The 20,785-nt window shown below is 31.1% G+C and overlaps 1 protein-coding gene across 1 annotated transcript in view; it reads right to left on the bottom strand.

The window, feature by feature from the left end:
• Positions 1 to 20,785, bottom strand: part of LOC127736032 (uncharacterized WD repeat-containing protein alr3466-like) — a 37,885-nt gene that overhangs the window by 15,710 nt on the left and 1,390 nt on the right. The window contains exons 2-12 of the mRNA XM_052246530.1: positions 17,086 to 17,176; positions 16,596 to 16,683; positions 14,119 to 14,215; positions 9,058 to 9,166; positions 7,728 to 7,796; positions 4,788 to 5,040; positions 3,934 to 4,027; positions 3,042 to 3,140; positions 1,925 to 2,015; positions 1,170 to 1,371; positions 176 to 272 (exon numbers count right to left, since the gene is read on the bottom strand). Coding sequence (XP_052102490.1) covers positions 176 to 272; positions 1,170 to 1,371; positions 1,925 to 2,015; positions 3,042 to 3,140; positions 3,934 to 4,027; positions 4,788 to 5,040; positions 7,728 to 7,796; positions 9,058 to 9,166; positions 14,119 to 14,215; positions 16,596 to 16,683; positions 17,086 to 17,176 — 1,290 coding nt within the window. The remainder of the gene's footprint in view (positions 1 to 175; positions 273 to 1,169; positions 1,372 to 1,924; positions 2,016 to 3,041; positions 3,141 to 3,933; positions 4,028 to 4,787; positions 5,041 to 7,727; positions 7,797 to 9,057; positions 9,167 to 14,118; positions 14,216 to 16,595; positions 16,684 to 17,085; positions 17,177 to 20,785) is intronic.

Genomic DNA, 20,785 nt, shown 5'->3' with positions numbered 1-20,785 from the left:
ATTATCATATTAAAGTAGCAGTTGTGAGAGCAAGAACAATATCTTTGTACTATCTGACATGCAACTGTAAACATACAGTATTTGAGTAATGTACCACAAACATTCTTTATGGTTTCTTAATGTGAAGCATGAAACATGCAGTTAAATCGTGTGATGAATATGTGTATTTACTTACAAATATTGCTATCCTCTGAAGCAGCTATAATATAATCTAAATATTCAACAAAGACAACTTTCATTATGGTAATTTTCTGGTCATCTTGGGTTGTTGTCTGAAAGTACATTGTAGTTGAGGGCAATTGTTATGGATTTTTTACATTTAGGGCTGTTCCAAAATTGATCATGGTAAGGGGACAGGGCACTCAAATTAATAAATTATGGGTGGTTGCATTTTCCTTAGAATTTTGTAAATATTATAAGTACCATGGATTCATTTATTTTCGTGTGTGCCAATTTTCATGGATTTAGGAAACATTGTATTTTAGGGGATATTTGATTTCATGGTTTTACAAAAGTCTGCATACAAGCCTATAACAATTTGTACTTGGATGGTTGGGATCTAAAAAAATACTTCCAGTTCCCCCCATGTGTTTAATTCTGGAACAGCCCGTAGTCAAATTAGGAACTTGTGCTGATAAAATCATAAATTGCTACTTTTTTTACTTGTTAGATTGGTGTCTCATTGATTATCTCACATCATCTATTATCCAAATTTGTGTTTAATTTGATGTTGTTTGAAAACATAATTTTTATGACATATTAATTTTGAGTGACAATAATATGGATATTAATTTACTTTTGTGGCAACAATTTTACAATACATTTCAAAACACAACACCCTTGGTTGAGTTTATTGTTCAAATTGATTTTTTTTTACTAATGGTTCATTTATAATTAGAAATAGATTTTTTTTTACTAATGGTTCATTTATAATTAGAAATTGATTTTTTTTACTAATGGTTCATTTATAATTAGAAATTGATTTTTTCCCTGTTGATATGTCTGAAGACCTTACACCGATAGGCATTAGAGTTTACCTCATCGACTGTCAAATTGATCACATGTTTGTTACTTTTGAAGTGTAAAAGTGTTGAAGTTTTACCAAAAACGCAGAGGCGAAAATCAGAATATTTTCCTTAATCATAATCAACATATTTTAAAGTACTCACTTGTTGGAGATTTGGTTTGTTATAAGCATAGTGACTTTGTACATTTCTAAAGTTGACTTTAGCAGAATCTACTTTGATTGGCTCCAATGGTTTCATTGAAGATGTTTGAGATAGCTGTTGTTCTAAGATTAATTCCCTTGCTTTACTGCCTGCCTTCTTCTTCTTTTTAAGCTGTGTATCACTTATTTGGTAAGGTTCATTACTGTAAACAATAAGTGGTACTATACATATATGTTTACATCCATTTGTCACTATATCATACTATATGAGTTTATATCAAATTTGAAGTTTTTTTCTCAGTAACAGAAAAACTTCCTTTCTTCACCACTTTAATTATCTATCCCAAAAATAAATATTCCAAGCTTTCAAACTAAAACATTTAATTATCTGTTATAACAGCTAGAATTGTATGTCCAAACTTTTGATAGACGAAGATTACAATATATTGTGTTGGCTCTTTCCTGGGCATTTCATCATATATATTTACAGAATAGAAATTTATCAAAATAATTTTCATCAAAATTCCCAAAAGCAGTTGACTAAGTTTCATATTTTTCAAGTCAGGGCCTTTTATAGCAGACCATACGGTATGGGTTTTTCTCATTGTTGAAGTCTGTATGATTGCCTATAATTGCTTACATCCACTTCATTTGAACTTTGGTGGATAGTTGTCTCATTGGCAATCATACCAGATCTCCTTATTTTCTTATAATAAAAAAAAAAAAGAAATGATGACATTTGACTAAATACATTACCTGTACATAAAATGATTAGATTGCATTCTCTCCCATTTCATAATCACACCCTCATGATCACCACTAAATATTAATATTGGCACCTTTTTAGCTGCAAAATATTATTAACTTGCATTTACTGAAGATGAAACAAAGCTAAACATGGATGCATTATCATTATTATTATTATTATTATTATTATTAGTCCAAAAAGCAGGATATTATTATAGATTATCGTTGATCATCTCAACGAGATTGATTTTCTCGCTTGAGCCGGTACGGCGAAAGCGAGAAAAGCAATCGAGTTGAGATGACCAATGATAATCTGTTTATCGCTATTTTACCTATGACGACGTTGTTAATTTCATGTCAATTTCATTAGCAATGGCACGTGTCCCCTTAATTTCTAGCGATAATTTTCATATCACTCGACTCCGCTGAGAAAGGAAATTATCAGTCAGTAAGATCAAAGGAAATTTTCGTAAAATAGCGATAATTATTATTATCAGTCCAAAAAGCAGGAGTTATTTCTTTAGTTTCATTTGAGATTTACAAAGATTGTTGTGAATATTTATTAATTCCAAAAGATACTAATTACATAATACTATCATGAGACTTATCTAAGCCTATTTACATTACAATTCTATACAATTTACTTATTAAGCCTACATGTGTTTCAATCAAAGACATAACTAAGATAATGCCCATGCTAGTAGTTGTTTGATCACCTCTGGTATGTGAAACACTAAGTTTGATCATGGAGAAGCCAAAATCAAAGACTTTAAATTTGGTAACTGTTGCTTCCATGCAAAACTTGCAGCATTTAGGAGTAAAAAAAGTAACTGTTAAACTTGGAGTTAGAATAATGTGGATGAGGATTGTTTCGGTTGAGCTAGCATGTTCGTCTAGTACAAGTCACAATTTTTTTTTTAAATTAACATATTACCATCAGGAATATGCATATAATATTTGCTATTAGATGCTAAGCACAAATCAGTTAATAAACATATGTAGTATACTAAAGAGAACAGCAAAAGCTGACACTATGTGCTGTCTTAATCTTAGTTTATATAGCACTGAGCTCTTGAGTTTATGAGTGACTTCATTGTTCCTACCCCAAATAAAGTATAACACTTACTGTAACATAAACTTTCTAATGGAGATTTACACTTTAATGCAGTTATACAACCAGATGTGTTATACTTCCATACTATCAGATGTCGTCTGCTGGTACAAGCTAAAAATTCAAATCTCAAGGTTAATGTTAAAACAAACCTTATTCACATTTAAATGATCAAGTTAACTAAAAAAAATATTTCTACTGATTTGGTTTTCTACTAGGCAGCACCAAGTATCATGTAATTTTGACTGACAAAAATTGTCAGAAGAAAAGATGAAGTCTCGGATCCATGTGTATTCCTTTCCTTTAAAGGACCTTTCTCAACCTTAATACTGTAAATTCAGAAATTATTGTGTAGATTTATTATTGCTATTGTTGAAAAATGGACAAAAATGCGAATTTAATTATTGCGATTTCAGGAAAATCTGCATACAGATATATGTATCAAATATCAGAATGAGAGTTCTTATTATTGCCATACTTACCCAGTTGCATTATTCACATTAATAAAAACCTTGCAACAATTTCTGAATTTACAGTATATAAATCAGATAAAAAAAATTAAGTCATTTACTAGTAGCAAAAAAATATCTTAAATCATAAACTATCCTCTTTAGCTTATATATATTTTTTTCAATAGCAACTCCTACACTATTTGGAAATCATTGATGAATAAGTTTTTATTTTAAACATTCAATTTGATTTTTTGCATTACATATATCACAGATTTCAGAGCTTTTATTTACCATGACAACCTACCATATAATTCCTGGTCTCTTTTACCCTTGAAAATATCCTGAGGAAATTGAAGTCAAAAACAATACTTTTCAACCTCTAAAAATCAAATTCAATTTCGATATGGCCTTATATCATTATTCATAAACTTCATTAAACTAAAGCAAACACTTACCCACAACTTCATTCAATTCATTAAAATACTTTAAAACTTGTAAAGAATATTTTTCCTCCTCCTCTTTTTGAAATGTTCCTATAAATTCTGAAACCTACAACAGAAGGAAAAAAAATTATGGGTACATTTGATGATTCCCTGCTCATACTATCATATTTCCATGTTCAGTGACCACAAACTCTTGGTCAAAACCTAATTCGGTATAAATTTTTGAAATTTTAACACCAAAATGAACATGCGTACTAAAGTTTAAAGGTGATTTGATCACTATATCATGTAAACTATCTTAAACCATTACTTTAACCTGAAACCAATCAGACCAACAAACTAATAAAATGATGAACGATCAGGAAAATAATATGCCCCCCTACTATCATATTCATTGATTTATTGATTGGTGTTTAACACCTCTGATGTGGCGGTCTGTTTGTACTAGTGGAGGAAGCCAGAGAGAACAATAGACTTTCAGTAGTAAAACTGACAATCATAGGGTCAAGTAAAATTGAAGTCGAGCGCACCTGCCAAGGGCGAATTCATATTCACCTCATTGTTGACAGGCTAGTGATACAGTAGTTCAACTACTTAGACCACTGAATCACCAAGACCCCTCCCTACTATCATAGGCTTGGTATAAAAATAATTAGTCACATTATCAACGACATAAACTGACTATTAAAATACCTTTAGTTTCTTCATTAAAGATGATATGGGGCAAAAGTCAGTGAGATAGCAACCTTCTCTTTGTTGTTTATGCAATGAATATAACCATATTTTGTAAAAAAAAGTAATTAAATCTTGTCTAAACAATAAAATATCAAATACTTTTAAAAATACTTGTGCCTGGTTTTACATACTTTGTCTCCTGACTTTGGGTCAAACAATGTGGCATAAGATGTGCCACCTGCCACCCACAGTGTTTTATTCCTTGGTACATAACATATTCCTGACACTGTTGCCATGAAGTTGTCCAGTCGATGTACTAAGTCTAAATCTACAGTCCAGATCTTTGCTGTTTTGTCAAATGATCCAGAAATTACCCAGGTGTTATTTTCGTTGTCTTTTGCCATCAATAGGCAAGATATTCCAGCATCATGAGCATGGTGATTTCTAAAAACAAATGAACAATCCTTATGACAAAAAAACATATTTATAATGCTTAATACCATAAAAAGTAAACACAGGATAATTTTTGCTCAGGATTTTAGAATGTTACAGAACTTGCCTATGTATTTCCTGCTATATTTCATGTCAGTCTTAGATTACTGAATTAAAAATATATCCTTTAATAAAAATAGATTGTTATCTAATGAAAATGATATTTGCAAATCACAATTTCTGTTCAAAGGGAAATAACTCAATCATATAATTAGTGTATTTGGACTTCTAAAAAGTCAAAAACTCAAAAACGAGACAAGCTAAAATCATGAAAATAGAACTTGACCTTCATTTAGTCACAGGAAACAACATATTGAAATTTGAAAAAAAATCATCAAAGCGTTTGTATGTTAATGAAAGGACACTTTTTGTCAGAACCCAACTGCTGCCCGCCTTACATCCCCAAATCAATAACCGATTTTTCCTTCGAAAATCTGGTTAAAAATAAAAATCACTTGAAACTGATACAACTTTTTTTTGTAAATTGAAGCGTGTTGTTTTTTAATATGTAAATCACCAATATAATATAAGCACAGGATCACAGACATGTGTGTTGAGATCAAATGTAGTATATTATCATGCAAGTGTGTGCATTTGTTTGGGTAATATCAACAAAGAGTCTATGACATCTCTAAGTGTGTGAAATATCTATCTGATGCACTGCATTCATTGTATCTTAATATTTGCTTGAATGATTACTGGTATATCCCAGCAAACAGCAAATGAAAACTTGCTTATTTAACTCTAGTGAATATTATCAACAAGTGGTTGCATCAAGCCATCTTGAATTTTATCTATAATTGCAGCTGTATATACATAGAGTGTTCACAATTTTGTTTGGATTGTTCTGACAAAAGAGATTCGAAGTAAAATTCAAACTAGAAGCTCTAAAGAGCCTGCGTCGCTCACCTAGGTTGATGTGCATGTTCAACAATGGACACTCTCCAACATTGTGACTAGAATAGAATTCATGACAAAAGTCTCTTTTTTGTTGATCATGTATTGCTGATCATTTTTTCTCTGTTTACAGTTTCTATCTATCCTCTTTTGTTTTTGCCCAAAACACAAAAAAAAAGCGTAAACAAAAATCATTTAAAGACAATCACTCTGAAAAAGTGTCTTCTGATGAATTCTGCAAATTTTGAGTGACTTGTAGATCTTGTATTGTTGATCATCTTTGCTATTTAAAGTGTCTATCTATCTTTCATAGTTTTCAAGATTTTAGACAAAAATAAAAAAAAAATTTTGGCCTTGTTGACTTATTTGATGATCTTGTCTTGCTGATCATTTTTGCTATTTTATCTATCTTTTATAGTTTTCAAGAAAATAGACTAAATCACTAAAAATGGGTAAAATTCATAATTAAAGAGCTACAACTCCAATATAGAGTCCACTGACAATTTTAGCCATTTCCACAATATGTAGATCTTGTATTGCTGATCATTTTTGCTTATTCAAGTTTCTATCTATTATTACTTTAAAGATATAATGCAAAATGCAAAAAAATTGGTAAAAATCGTCATTCAAGGGCAATAACTCCAATAAGGAGTCCTCAGACGATTTCCTATATATTAACCCAATTTTAGATATTGATTTGCTAATCAGTTTGCTTATTCAAGTTTATCTATCTATTATATTATTCTTAAGATATAAGGCAAAATGCAAAAAAAATGGTAAAAATCGTCATGGAAGGGCAATAAAGAGTCCTTGGACGATTTCCTAAATTTTAACTTAATTGTAGATCTTGTCTTGCTGATCATTTTTTCTAATATAATTTTTTATCTATCTATTATAATTTTTAAGAGATAAGGCAAAAACGCAAAAAAGTTGGTAAAAATCATCAAAGGGCAATGACTCCAATAAGGAGTCCTCGGAGGATTTCCTAATTCCTGATAGTTGATCTTGTCTTGCTGATCATTTTTGAAAAGCAAAGTTTTTATCTATCTATAATTTATAGTATTTAAGACATAGGGCAAAAACGCAAAAAATTTGTAAAAATCGTCATTAAGGGCTAAAACTCCAGTAAGGAGTCTTCTGACTAGTTCAGCAATGTTTGACTTAATTGTAGATCTCTTCTTGTTGATCATTTTTCTTCCTCAAAGTTTCTCTCCATCTATTATAATTTTTAAGAAATAAGACAAAAAAGCAAAAAAAAAATGGTAAAAATCATCATTTTAGGGCAGTAACTCCAAAAAGAAGTCATCTGACAGTTTTGATGTAAATAGACAATAGATAGATCTCAACATGATGAACATTTCTGTCCCTGTTACATTTTCTCTATCTATAGTGGTAATTATCAAGATAATAGACAAAACTTGCATTTCACCTCTGTTCTATTTTAAGCCATGACAGCCATGTTGGTTGGCTGGCAGGTTCATTGGACACATTTTTAAACTAGATTAGTTACTCCAATGATGATTAGTCCAAATTTAGTAAAATTTGGCCCCATATTTTCAGAGATGAAGATTTTTGTAAAAGTTAATGGACGACGACCACGGACGCCAAGTGATGATAAAAATCATTTGTTTCTTTTGGCCAAAGGACCAAGTGAGCCAAAAATGGTCAAAAACATATTTAGATGTTTAAGAGAGCTATGATAATTTCATATAAACAATGTTTTAATTTAACTAAAAACTTACACTTTTGGATTCTTTCCATCTTCACTCCTCACAGCTGATATATCATACTTTATTAATTTACCATCATAACTATAAAGAAAAAAAATCATGTTATCTAAAAAGTACAATATATTAATGGTTAGTAAAATCAGTGTTTATAATGTTAATACATAATGATTTTCATTCTTAATCTGTTAAACATGAGGTTTGTTGTGAAAGGGATCAAACAATCTTTAATACTTCATTACTGCATCAGAGTCATTCTTACATAGAATGTAGATACAGCAATATATTTCTTATGTGATTTGCACATCTACAGATACTTGAATGTGATTGGTTAGTTATGGAAGATATTCGTTTTATGAAAAGTCTACAACAAACAACTGACATTCCCTTGGGAACCAACTGTGCCCCTCTTCTTGCCGACTTGTTCCTTTATTCATATGAGGCCAACTTTATACAGGAAAATCTTAGGAAGAAAGAAAAGAAGTTAGCAGTATCCTTTAACTTTACTTTTCGCTATATAGATGATTTTCTCTCACTAAATAATTAAAAATTTGGTGACTATGTTGAACGCATCTATCCCATCGAACTTGAGATAAAGGATACAACAGATACAGTTAAGTCTGTCTCATATTTTGACTTAAATCCAGAAATTGACAATGAGGGTCGGTTGAAAACATAACTTTACGACAAGAGATGATTTCAGCTTCCCAATTGTGAACTTTCCATTTCTATGTAGAAACATTGCAGCAGCGCCTGCATACAGATTATATACATGTATCTCCCAGTTGATACGATATTCCAGAGATTGTATTTACTATCATGATTTCCTTAATAGAGGGTTACTACTCACAAGGAAGCTATTAAACCAAGAGTTCCAAGTGGTGAAGTTGAAATCATCACTTTGTAAATTTTACAGACCCCATCAGGAGTTGGTTGACCGTTATGGTATATACGTTTCACAGATAGCGGATATGTTCCAATTGTCTTTACTACAATCGTCCCCTTTTTCCACGAATGTGACCTATCGAATTAGACTAACTGGGTTTGTACTGACATGAGCAACACGATGGGTGCCACATGTGGAGCAGGATCTGCTTACCCTTCAGGAGCACCTGAGATCCACCTGAGTTTTTGGTGTGGTTCGTGTTGATCAGTCTTTAGTTTCCTATGTTGTGTTTTGTGCACTGTTGTTATTCTGTCTTTTTCTTTTTGAGCCATGACGTTATCAGTTTATTTTCGTCTTATGAGTTTGAATGTACCTTTGATATCCTTCGCCTCTCTTTTTCTCTGACATTGTAGACCAGACGATGAATAGAAAAGTATACTGGCATTGACCCCAACTTACCCTGCAGAATATATTTTGGAATCCTGCCAAATTATACTTCTTACTATATCTTCATGAAGTTCAAAAATATTCACAGGATGCAAATCTATGATGTGACCCATCTCTTTACCTGAAACCAAAAAAATGAAGTTAGTGCCTATTATAACTGAATTATGAATTAATCATGAATTCTGTGCCAATGATGACCAAGGTTATAAAAACATAAGATAGCTACATGTACTAATGTAGCATGAAATAATGTTACACATGTGTCTCAGATTTCAACAGCTCTTGCTTATTAGAAAGATGCAATTCTATGTACAATTTCACATCTGTACTGCTTTCTATACGATCATTTTGTATTAACAATGAACACCTATTTAGCCAAAAAATTTAACAGATATTTACGATACAAATTATACCTTTGGAAAGAATCCAGGTACTGATCATTATTTAAGCTCTTTTCAAAAACAGTGTCTATGACGTCATTTTTCAATATGTTGTTTACACATTTGTATGGCTTAAGATACCAATACATTGCTATAGACTGCAATGATAAAATAGAAGATCAAGGTAATTATGATAATGATTGGTCTAAATATTTTCTTACATTTTGAATTAAAATGTTGAAGTATATGTTTTATTGTATTCCATGTTGAGATTAGTATTGTAAATATTTTTCCCAATTATAATTTAATCATTGTGTGAATAAAATAGAATTGTTTTTGTCTCTGTGATGTTACCGCTGGTTTATAGACATATGATCCTTTTACAATGGTTATATTTGTAAAAATGTATGCTTCTCGACAGTAGCTGCACAAAAAATATATCTGTATAGAAATGCTAGAATTGTCGTTGAATTTCACATAAATTATGCATACAAACCAAGAAATGTGGCTCAAAATGCATCTCAACATTTATATCATGCTATATCAAAAGAACGAAATGAATAAAAACCAATACATTACTCACCAAATACTACAACAAGCCTGCCTTTAATTGTAACGTAAATATCAAAATATTGTTATTTTATAATGTTTACTTTTGATTATATAAGTATAACATACATTATGTTTACCTCACCAGTCCTTCCCATTGTTCCTACCTTCTTCCAAATTTAAGTACTTGATAATATTTTATATTTTGATTTTGCTAAATTATCATAAAACTGAAGCATTAGTTATAGTTTCAGACTTAAATATATTTATACTGCATGTACTCTTTTTTTCAGGTGATGGCTAAGTAACGTATCCAAATTCAACAAGCATTCTGTGAGTATTGCATGGCAATACATAGTCCCCTACAGGTTACAAATTCATTGTAATGGAACGAAATTCTAAATTGATCTATAACTTGTTATGGTGTAAACTACATAAAATTATCAAGTCAAAATCTTCAAGCAAGACGAAAAAAACTGTTGACAACTGATTATTTAAGGTGGTACCCAACACCTTGACTAATATTAATTTGGCTCGTTTAATTTTCATAAAATTTTGACAAAATGTTTACTTTGACCCTTTGACAAAAATATAAAAATTTCAAAAAATTTGAACCAACCACTTTATCAGAAAAATTTCGTTGGTTATATAGCAGTTTGACAAACACTAATTTTGATCATTGAGAAGCTTAATATTTCCTTAACAATACAACGTGATTAAAACGTTAAGTTGATTTTAACAGAGTTATCTCCCTGTAGTGTTAGGTACCACCTTAAGTGAATTTTTATAAAAGACCATAACTCTGCACAAAATTATCAGACTGGAACAAAATTCCAACTTGATCTGTAACTTGTCATGATAATACTATATACTAATTATCAAATCATTATCTTCAAGAATAACAAACAAACTTCCACTAAATTCTTCAAACAATCTACCAAAGAAAAGGAAAAAAATCCAAAATGTCATTTTGTCTTTTAATTTTTTTTTTTTTAAATGAGTTATTTTCCTTTGAACAGAAATCTACTAATTAATAAGTATTTCATCAAAAATTTAATTCTAGGGAAAGGGCTTTAACTGAAGAGAAAGAACTAAAGAGAAAAGCTAAAATCGTGAAAATTGAACTTGACCTGTAACTAGTCATGATAAATCAATAAACCAAATATCAAATCAATATCTTCAAGCACGAAGAAAAAAAGTCTGGAAAACTGATTTGCCCGACTGACAGATGGACAGACAGACAGACAGACGGACGGAGTGAAAACCTAAAGTCCCCTTCGACTTCGTCGGTAGGGGACTAAAAAGAGTATAGAGAAAGAAAGAAACTCAAAGAGAGAAAATCTTACTCAAAGAAAGAATCAGCCAGGGTAATTAAATACTAAACTCCATGAGCTGAATTACAAGTTAAGGATAGAAAAAATTGAAATGCATGTCAATCAAGCACATAGAAGTAAAAGAAATGCATCAGCGTTGGTTTTATAACCAGCCTGCTAGCAGCGGTCATGAAAGTGTAGGAAGTCCATTGGTTGTAAAATTTACACGTTTTGCAAGAAGGAAAGGAGGAAAAAATATAGAAGTATTATAAACGAACAGTTGAATAGATAACCATAAGAATACATTGTAATATAAAAAAAAGGAATATTTTCACACGAGAAAACACTATTCATTTAAATTTCTTCTTATTTAACTAATTTTATTTAGCAGAATAATGTCTTTGCTAATACATTATTTTTTCATTCATAAATAACAAACATTCAACGTTTATAGTAAGAATTTCTGATTAGAATGTTATAAGTAATTAGAGTATTGATTTTTACGTTGCCTTTACACAGTTCTATTAAATCTTTACTATGCCTACATTTCTTTGGAAAAATCTTTTAAAATTTCTCTACAATGATTCTGAATTTGTGTTAGCTATAAACTGTTGAAACGCAATTATTGGAACAGATTATCAATTTACATTAAAGAAAGTGATTTTGTAGATTTAAAGGAACATTTTATTTTCTAAACATGGAATCAGTTGTCGGATTCTGTAAAATGATTTCAGGACAATGTAAGTCATAAGTGAATTTGAAAGTAGAAACTTGTTTTATCAGTCCACTCAACATTTTGCATTAGATATAGACATTAACTTCAGTTAAGGTACTTTAAACAGTCAGTCGCAAATTATGTAAATATTCTGTCAAACAATAAGACACTAAAGGCGCCAAAACTAACGCTGGAAATTTTTAAATCCAAGTTTGTGAGAAGAAAAAATTATCAGTTTTGATTAACACATTTATTCGGGTACAAAGTATTAAAAGTTTTAATGTGATTATACAATGTTTATTATTATTGATTTTAACATATACTTTTGCCATCGTAACTTGAGAATGAGTGTGAAGTATAGATTTTTTTACTCTCTCAAGACATTTTTATTCTTAATGGAATGCAATGTTGAATTATGAATACTCTAAAAAATAGAGAAATAAAATGTTGACACAGAGATATGTCTTGTCTGTCAGCACAAAATTCAGAAAAAGACAATCTTATGGACAGCAACATTGCTAATTAATTCAGAGTTGCTGGACCAACTAGTAGGTAGTGCCTCAAAATGGTTGACAAACTGAGATGTACAGACAGCTATGAAACTTAAAAGAAAATATTGTCTATTGTAAGTACATGTAGTTCCTATCAAACTAACTTAATCAGAAAACTTAACATTGAAAATTGTTAATTGATTGAAAGTCACCGGACCATAGGGGGGCAGGGCCTTGAAATAGTCGTCAAACTGATATGTACATAAGTAATGCCACTTTATAGAAAATATCATTGATCTATCGCAAGTAGTCTATATCAAACTAACTTAAGCAGAAAACTTATTGAAAATTGCCAATTAATTGAAAGTCACTGAACCATGGCCTAGGGGCCTCAAAATAGTTGACAAACTGATATGTACTGATAGCAATGCAACTTCACACAAAATATCATTGATCTATCACCAGTAGTTCCTATCAATCTAACTTAAGGAGAAAACATTTAAAATTGCTAATTAATTCAAAGTCACTGGACCATGGCATGGGGGGCAGGGCTCAAAATTTTTGTCAAACTGATATGTACTGATAGTAATGCATCTTCATACAGCATATCAATGATCTATCACAAGTAGTTCCTATCAAACTAACTTAAGCAGTAAACTTAACAATTGTTGATGCCATTGCTGCAGTTGGAAAAGCAATCCCTATGTCTCGCTTTCCGCGACTGTCATTGCAGGCGAGACAAAAAATAAAATAAAAAAGCTGTTCCTTCAAAAAAAATGACAAAAAGTAATTCAGTTGATTATAAATGACTCCAATGACAAATTCATAAACTAAAACATACACCCAGCAATAATAAACTACTACTTAACATCTGCCCTTCAAAATATATGTCATAAATTGTATTTATGATATTATTCTACAACATCCAATGTCTCCTATTAATCCCACCTCATATGTATTAAGTCTACACCGGAACCAATATCTTAAACAAAGAAATAAAGACAAAATTTCCCTAAAATTTGTAAATATTCTACCTTCTTTATCTTCTAAATGTATCAAAACACAGGCTGAAAAGCAACTTTTATATTTTGAATTTTGATCATAAGTACCTCCTTTGCATGGTGCTGTTTGGAAAAAAGCCTTCATCAACAATTTTTATTTTTAATTATAAGTGATCAAATCTCTTCCATGTCAGGTACAACCAATCTAAATGCATGATTTTTAAGTTGTTTCCATAAACATGATAAAAGCTACGAAATATTCTCAGACTAAAGAATAGTTATATCTTTAAGACATTGAAGCAAGATAAATTAGTGGTACATTTTTTATATATAGTAAGTTTGTATAGGATAGGGTTGTCTCTCTTGTTGGTAGATATCTGAATGTAGTACTCGTTATAATGGGGATTTTGTGGAAAATAGTTTCTGAAGTTATTTTTTTAACAATAATAGAGATGATTTTCTTTTTTCCATTCTATTTCATAAATGACCACAATATCTATTATTAATAACTGATAATGAGATGGTGATGGTTTGTTGCTGTTAAATAGTTCTTTCATTTTTTGAATGGTACATCAAATATAAAATTGCTTAAGACTAAAGTCTTTACATATGAATCAAACTTACTTTCATCTAAGCCATAGATTCTAATAGCACCGTTAAAACCACAGACAATTTGCTTTTTCCATGGGTTCATAGCCATACAGTATACTGGTATTCCAATCTGTTGAGAAAAAATACAATTGTAAAATCTATATAGTACCTCAATAAAAAAAAATTCCAGAGATTATTTTCATACATGTATCTACTTTAGAATCAGAAGAAGAGATATACAAGATATCTTAATACTTTCATTTATACTTAGTATACTATTTCTCTATCAGAAACTATCATTATTACAAACAGGTTGGAATTAACAACAGCCCTCCATAGAATGTTTGAGTAATGTTCATACTTTTCATAAAAAATAAAAGGAAAAAACTTTTACTTTTACTCCTAATTTAATTTTTTCGCAGGGTTTCCTGGCCGAAATTAATCTAAAATGTGCTACAGCAAAAACGACCTTGTAGGTTTGATCATTGAAAACTCAGAAACAATAGCATGTTATGCAGTCAAATTTTGATGATATGAAGAAAATAGCACAAGTTTGGCGTCCATTAACTTTTCCAAGAATCATAAACAGTTTACCTTTAAAACGTGTGTCAATAATATTGGTTGATTGAGTCAGAAGATAATTTTTGGCTTTGCATCAGCGTATATCTTGTTGACTTACATTCAGCAATATTTATATTATTTAAACAAAAGAGGTATTTTTCCAGTGTCAAAAAATTATTGTTAATAAGCATACACCAAGTGAACAATTTAGGAGATAACTGTATTGTATTTTAAGCTTGGCCTTCGTAAAACGTAGATTTTACTGTCGCAAACTGAGTTTACCTAGCAACGCGGAGAGGAGCTAGGTAAACGGATATTTGCGACAGTAAAATCAATTTTTACGAAGGCCAAGCTTAAAATACATTACAGTTATCTCCATTCTAATGCCATATATTAAAATGAATTCCATTTACAAAATATAAGGCTTAAAAATGCCATAAATGAAAAAGTCCACGAAACTGTTGCATTGTCTTTAGCATCTAAACAATGTGACGTCATATGTATACTCTGGATGTCAAACATAAACACTAGACATATTTATACTTTTTGTACGCTTCAGAATGGTTTCAATATAGACAAAAAGAAGATTTTGAGGCTCAAAATGGGACTTTCTTGTTTATTTTTTGAGAAATTACATACCCCAAACAAATCGGAATTCAAAATGGTGGCTTTCTTAGTTACGGACTGGTAGAACGTGGAATCTAATCCCTCAAAATATTTGTCAACGTCCAATGAAAATTATCGTTACAAACGAATTGCATTAGAATCACCAATATGTGGCAATACTTGCATCAAATGTAAAATTGAACAAGTCATCTAGGGTATAACACTCAGTATACCCCCAAAGCTCTTGTTTATGAAAATTTACACCTCTCTAAAAAAATGTAGGTACAAACCTAGGTCTGGAATTCAATTTACGTAAAAAAGATTTATGCTTAACTTTTGATTTGCCAAATGACAGACTACAAATGTTTTCCTTTTTTTAAATTGTTAGAACCAGTTTGTACAACATCAAAGATTTAAAATAAAAGCTGCAACCATGATCATAGTCTATTGATATGGATGGATTGTTAACTTAATTGTTACATTTGCAAAATAAGATATCGTAAGTTTTATATGAAATTCAGAATTGTTAACTTTAGGCACCGTCCATTCATCTTATGTGTTTGTTTGGGCTTCAGTTTTAGTTCAGATCTCCATAATTTTTCAACTTGACAATAAGTAAATAAGCACTATTGTTTTCAAAAGTCAATGCTGTTCCCCTCTAAGATTCAGTAGAAAAAAAAACTATATTTTTTTCACTTCCCTTATTGAACAAATCAGTTTTTTAAAATAAAATAAGAATCAAAAAAATTTGTAAAATAAAACAAATCAGCTTGTCCTCGTATTATATATTTTTTTATTGCCAACAAACACTTTAAATTTATGGTTGCTCACCTAAAAAAAAACTTTTTTTCAAACCTGTTATATTATAGATAAATCATAGAATACAATCTAATCTCAATTGAAATATGAATTAAATTGAAGAATATTGTCTCATCTCTTAAACCCCCTTTTCTGTTTAATAATAACACACTGAGATGCAACAACACATGTTTTTATCGAACACACTATTTTGAGACACATTTGTCAATTTTGTCAATATCCGGTTCTATCTTTAATGAAAGTAGACTTTTGTTTTCCTGACCTTCAGAAGACCAAGTTGTTTTTCCATGAAAAGCAATAAAATCTGAAGAACCACAGCCTCCCAAAAGTGCCTATAATGACAATAAAAACTCTGATCATTCAGTAATGGACCATTGATTGACAAAAGGCAGCGAGAAATAAAAAGTTACAGTTTGTACCCCAAACAGACGACAAAACAGTCATGACTCCATAAGTTAGTTTAGAGTATTCAGAGGATCTTTTATTTCTGATTCTTTTTTAGAGTTTGATGAGAGTCAACTTACAGGAACTATATCAAAAACACCACCACCAGATGACCATGCTACAATAACTCCATCATTAGCAGCAGATAACATAAGTTTGGCTGCAGTCCTGTAAGAAAAATATAGGCATCAATACTAGCAATACCAAAGTTTTAATTTAACAATAATAAAACAATTATTTTTTTAAATCTTTTTTGTTCTATCATTTATCAGAATCACAACTTATCTGTTCTGCCATGTTTGTGTGTTTGTCCCCTGTAAGATGCACTGAAAACACTGTAAATGTCTTAGCTTATTGGTGCTTTCTTTTATTCAAAAATATCACTGTTTTACTGATGTTTATGACTAAAATCTTGATATTTTAGTAGATGAGAGCAACCAAATATTGTACTGCTTCAGGCTATTTACTTGTAAGCCAAGTTTGTTTATAACAGATTTTGATGTTCCATGAATATGTTTTTTTTTGTTTTGTTAGAAATAACAGTAATTTATAGTACATCACTGCACCTACCAGTATAAAAAGTCTGTCACCCATCCTTTATGTTCGTGTTGCACCGAACATAATTTTCCTGTTTCAGATTCATAGCTCTTAATAACACCATCTGAAAAATAATACAAGATCAGATATAAGTACAAAAGTGAAATGTTACAATTAGCATATATATCATGTATGTATTGCACCAGAAATTCATAGTCTCCAAACAAATTTAGATGCTGGGTCTTTAGCCATTAGTAAAGTCTAGTCAAATTTAATTCAGGCTAGCAAAAATGGAAAAAACAAATGGAGTATGAAAGGGCCAATATAGAAAAAGATATACAAGTAACTTGTTAAAGGACAAACATGTGAACACTCATGAAAGCTCTACTTGTCTTAAGTCTAGAAAGTAATAAACAATACATGTACAATAGATAAGCAAAATCATATACATGTACACTTAATGTGTATGAAATAGGAAATGGAATGCTATTTAACAAATAAAATGGTACTTAAATAAATACAAACATTTACTTCATTTGGTCTCTGGTGGATAGTTGTCTCATTGGCAATCATACCACATCTCCTTGGTCTCTGGTGGATAGTTGTCTCATTGGCAATCATACCACATCTCCTTGGTCTCTGGTGGATAGTTGTCTCATTGGCAATCATATCACATCTCCTTGGCAATCATACCACATCTCCTTGGTCTCTGGTGGATAGTTGTCTCATTGGCAATCATACCACATCTCCTTGGTCTCTGGTGGATAGTTGTCTCATTGGCAATCATATCACATCTCCTTGGTCTCTGGTGGATAGTTGTCTCATTGGCAATCATACCACATCTCCTTGGTCTCTGGTGGATAGTTGTCTCATTGACAATCATACCACATCTCCTTGGTCTCTGGTGGATAGTTGTCTCATTGGCAATCATACCACATCTCATTATTTTATTAGTTTTCAGGAATAGCTGTATTTTTAGGGTTTCCAGATTTTTGGAGCAAGCAAGTCCAAAGAACTATGAATTAATTTGGATTTGCCTAAATTTCTAAATCTTTATCATGTTGTAAATATTATGTGATTATTAACTTTTAAGTATTAATTGATCTTCAAAAAGAATAAATATGACATAGAACAAACAGAGATGTACATGTTTATGAGACTACATCCTTTAGAAGAAGACAATCTACATTTGTAAGTGGGAATAACTTTTTTTAATACTTCCTGCAATATTTTGCAAATAAAATATGTTTAAACTGAAACAACAATCTCATAAATTATCAGGATAGTGCTTTCATTGCTGTTTGTTGTCTTATCATGCTACCACAGACTCAGTGTTATTTCTTCTAAAATAACATCAATAACTTAACAAATAATATGTATGTACAAGCAATTACATAGGAAATGAAACACTAGTAGATATTTTAGGGACATGTTCTGTAACAGTTTTAATTAAAAAGTCATTAAGTATTTAAATCATTTTCTATAAGATTAATGACTTTAATAATAGGATTATCTTTAACAATGTTTTTATGAATTTATTTTATTACAAATTTGTTGATGACTAATCTATTCTGATAGGCCATGAAGTTTTAAACATCATAATTCTACAAAACCTTTACTTTAGCTTCATGTGTTTTATTGAATTAAGCAGTCATCAACTCATCGTCTTTGAACATTTGCATCATGTTCATTGCCTTTTCTGGATTTCAAACTTTTCCTTATTCTACATTGTATTTCACAATAAAAAAATGAATAAGATCTTTATATCTTATTTGTCACCTCTCATCACATACATCTGTCATGTTTGTAAATAGGTATTACAGGGGAAATTTATTTTATGTCAAAAACAAAAGAAAAACGGTGAAAAATTGAGAAAAACAAGGACAAGGACATGGAATAAACATCTCTGTCTCACATGCTGCAACATTTTTCAGATTCATAACAATACGGTGGATGTAATCATTCAAAAGGGAAGTTACCTACATTTTGTATATCTAAATAAACATGTCTGCCATATTGTTATGCACAAGACAGAAAAAAATGTACTTCTGAAGAACTATACTTTGAGTAAAAGTAACATATTATCTCAACATTGTAGTTTTATCAATATAAGCTCTATTAAACTATATTAATTAGAGTTGTCGGCTATATTCAATCAATTTTCTAAAATTTTTCAGGTATTTGGTGTACGCACCTTTATTTACTACAAATCAAATTTATATAACTTTTACACCCTGCATTTAGCCTTAACGATGCCACTTAAGGCTGGAACAACATGAAACAGTAAAAGTTACTACATTTGACTGTTTCCACGTCTAATTCTCTGATTTGGCCGTCCTCAGAATCCCTTATCACGCCCTATAAAGTCTATTCGGGAAAATTTTGTCAACTAACTCACTTCGAACCAGTACCTTTGACTCTACAGCATCATTATGCACACCTGAAGCAGGTTAGAATGAAAAAGAAGACATAATTGTCTTTCAGAACAGTTCACTTTTTTTGAAATATCATAGATCCATTTTGTCACAAAATTTAATAAAAAGTAGCTATTTTTTAACATTTCAAGTTTCGTCAGGACATCTGGACTGTAAACTACAGAACTTTTCCTTTATACTTTTGACAAAATGGATCAATTACTATCATTTAAGGTAAGTATTTTCAAAATCTATTGGATTTTTAAAGGCTGATATGTCTTCTATTCAATACACCTTATTAGCTATATGTCCAGCATTACTAGCCAACACAGAGGTTCCCGTAAAATTTTGACATCTCAATAGAAAATGTCAACGCAACAATGCGAGTGACTATTGTATGCATCAATAGTTTAAGTGTTGCAAAATCTCAGGTCAAGTGTAGAAAATTCTGAAAGAGCAACCGCAGGGGTACATAACCATCGGATTTCTCAAAAGAAACCTCAATATCTCTAACAGCGATATCAAAGAAAAGGCCTACATCTCCCTCGTTAGTCCAACAGTCGAATATGCCAGCTCTCTATGGGATCCATATATACCTCCAAAAAGATAAACACAAGTTAGAAATGGTACAAAGGAGATCGGCCAGATATGTAACAAACCGGTACAGTAACAGATCATCCTTAACTGATATGTTGGAACAACTAAAGTGGACACCACTTGAAGATAGAAGGAGAAGCGCACGACTATCAATGATGTATAAGATCAACAATCAGGAGGTCAACATTGCATCAAGCTACAAACTCGTTCCACCGGACAAGATCTCAAGAAATATGGGCACAAACTCTTTTCAGATCCCACAATGTAACACGACAACAAGGAAAGATTAATTCTACCCGAGGACCATCAGGAATTGGAATGCCTTACCCTCCTCAGTTACATCTGTCAGCAGCCTTGAATCGTTCAAGAGGCTCCTGACAAACAAATAAATCAAAAGCCCTTGTTTTTAATCCCCACTGTTAAATATTTGTATATTTGTATAGTACCTTTTTTTGTTTGTTATTTTAATCAAAATTATATTTGCGCATACCCAAAAGTGATAGAATAGTCAACATGATGATGGTGGTCACTAACCGGTAGAAGTAGAAGTAATGCCCAGATGTTGCTGTAGCCTGTAGGCATAAAAAGCATCAGTTAGAATCGAAGTAGTTGGCAAAAAATTTGTTTTTCAACCAAGACTTTTCTAGGGCTGGATAATGAATTTTGATGCATTCAAATCTGAAAATCACTCCAGTCACAGAATCCCAATATATGCAATAAAG

Source organism: Mytilus californianus, unplaced genomic scaffold (assembly GCF_021869535.1).
Source record: "Mytilus californianus isolate M0D057914Y unplaced genomic scaffold, xbMytCali1.0.p SCAF_3, whole genome shotgun sequence".
Lineage (NCBI taxonomy): Eukaryota > Metazoa > Mollusca > Bivalvia > Mytilida > Mytilidae > Mytilus > Mytilus californianus.
The sequence above is the reverse complement of the archived record's forward strand: the minus strand, read 5'-3'. Positions and strand labels throughout refer to the sequence as shown.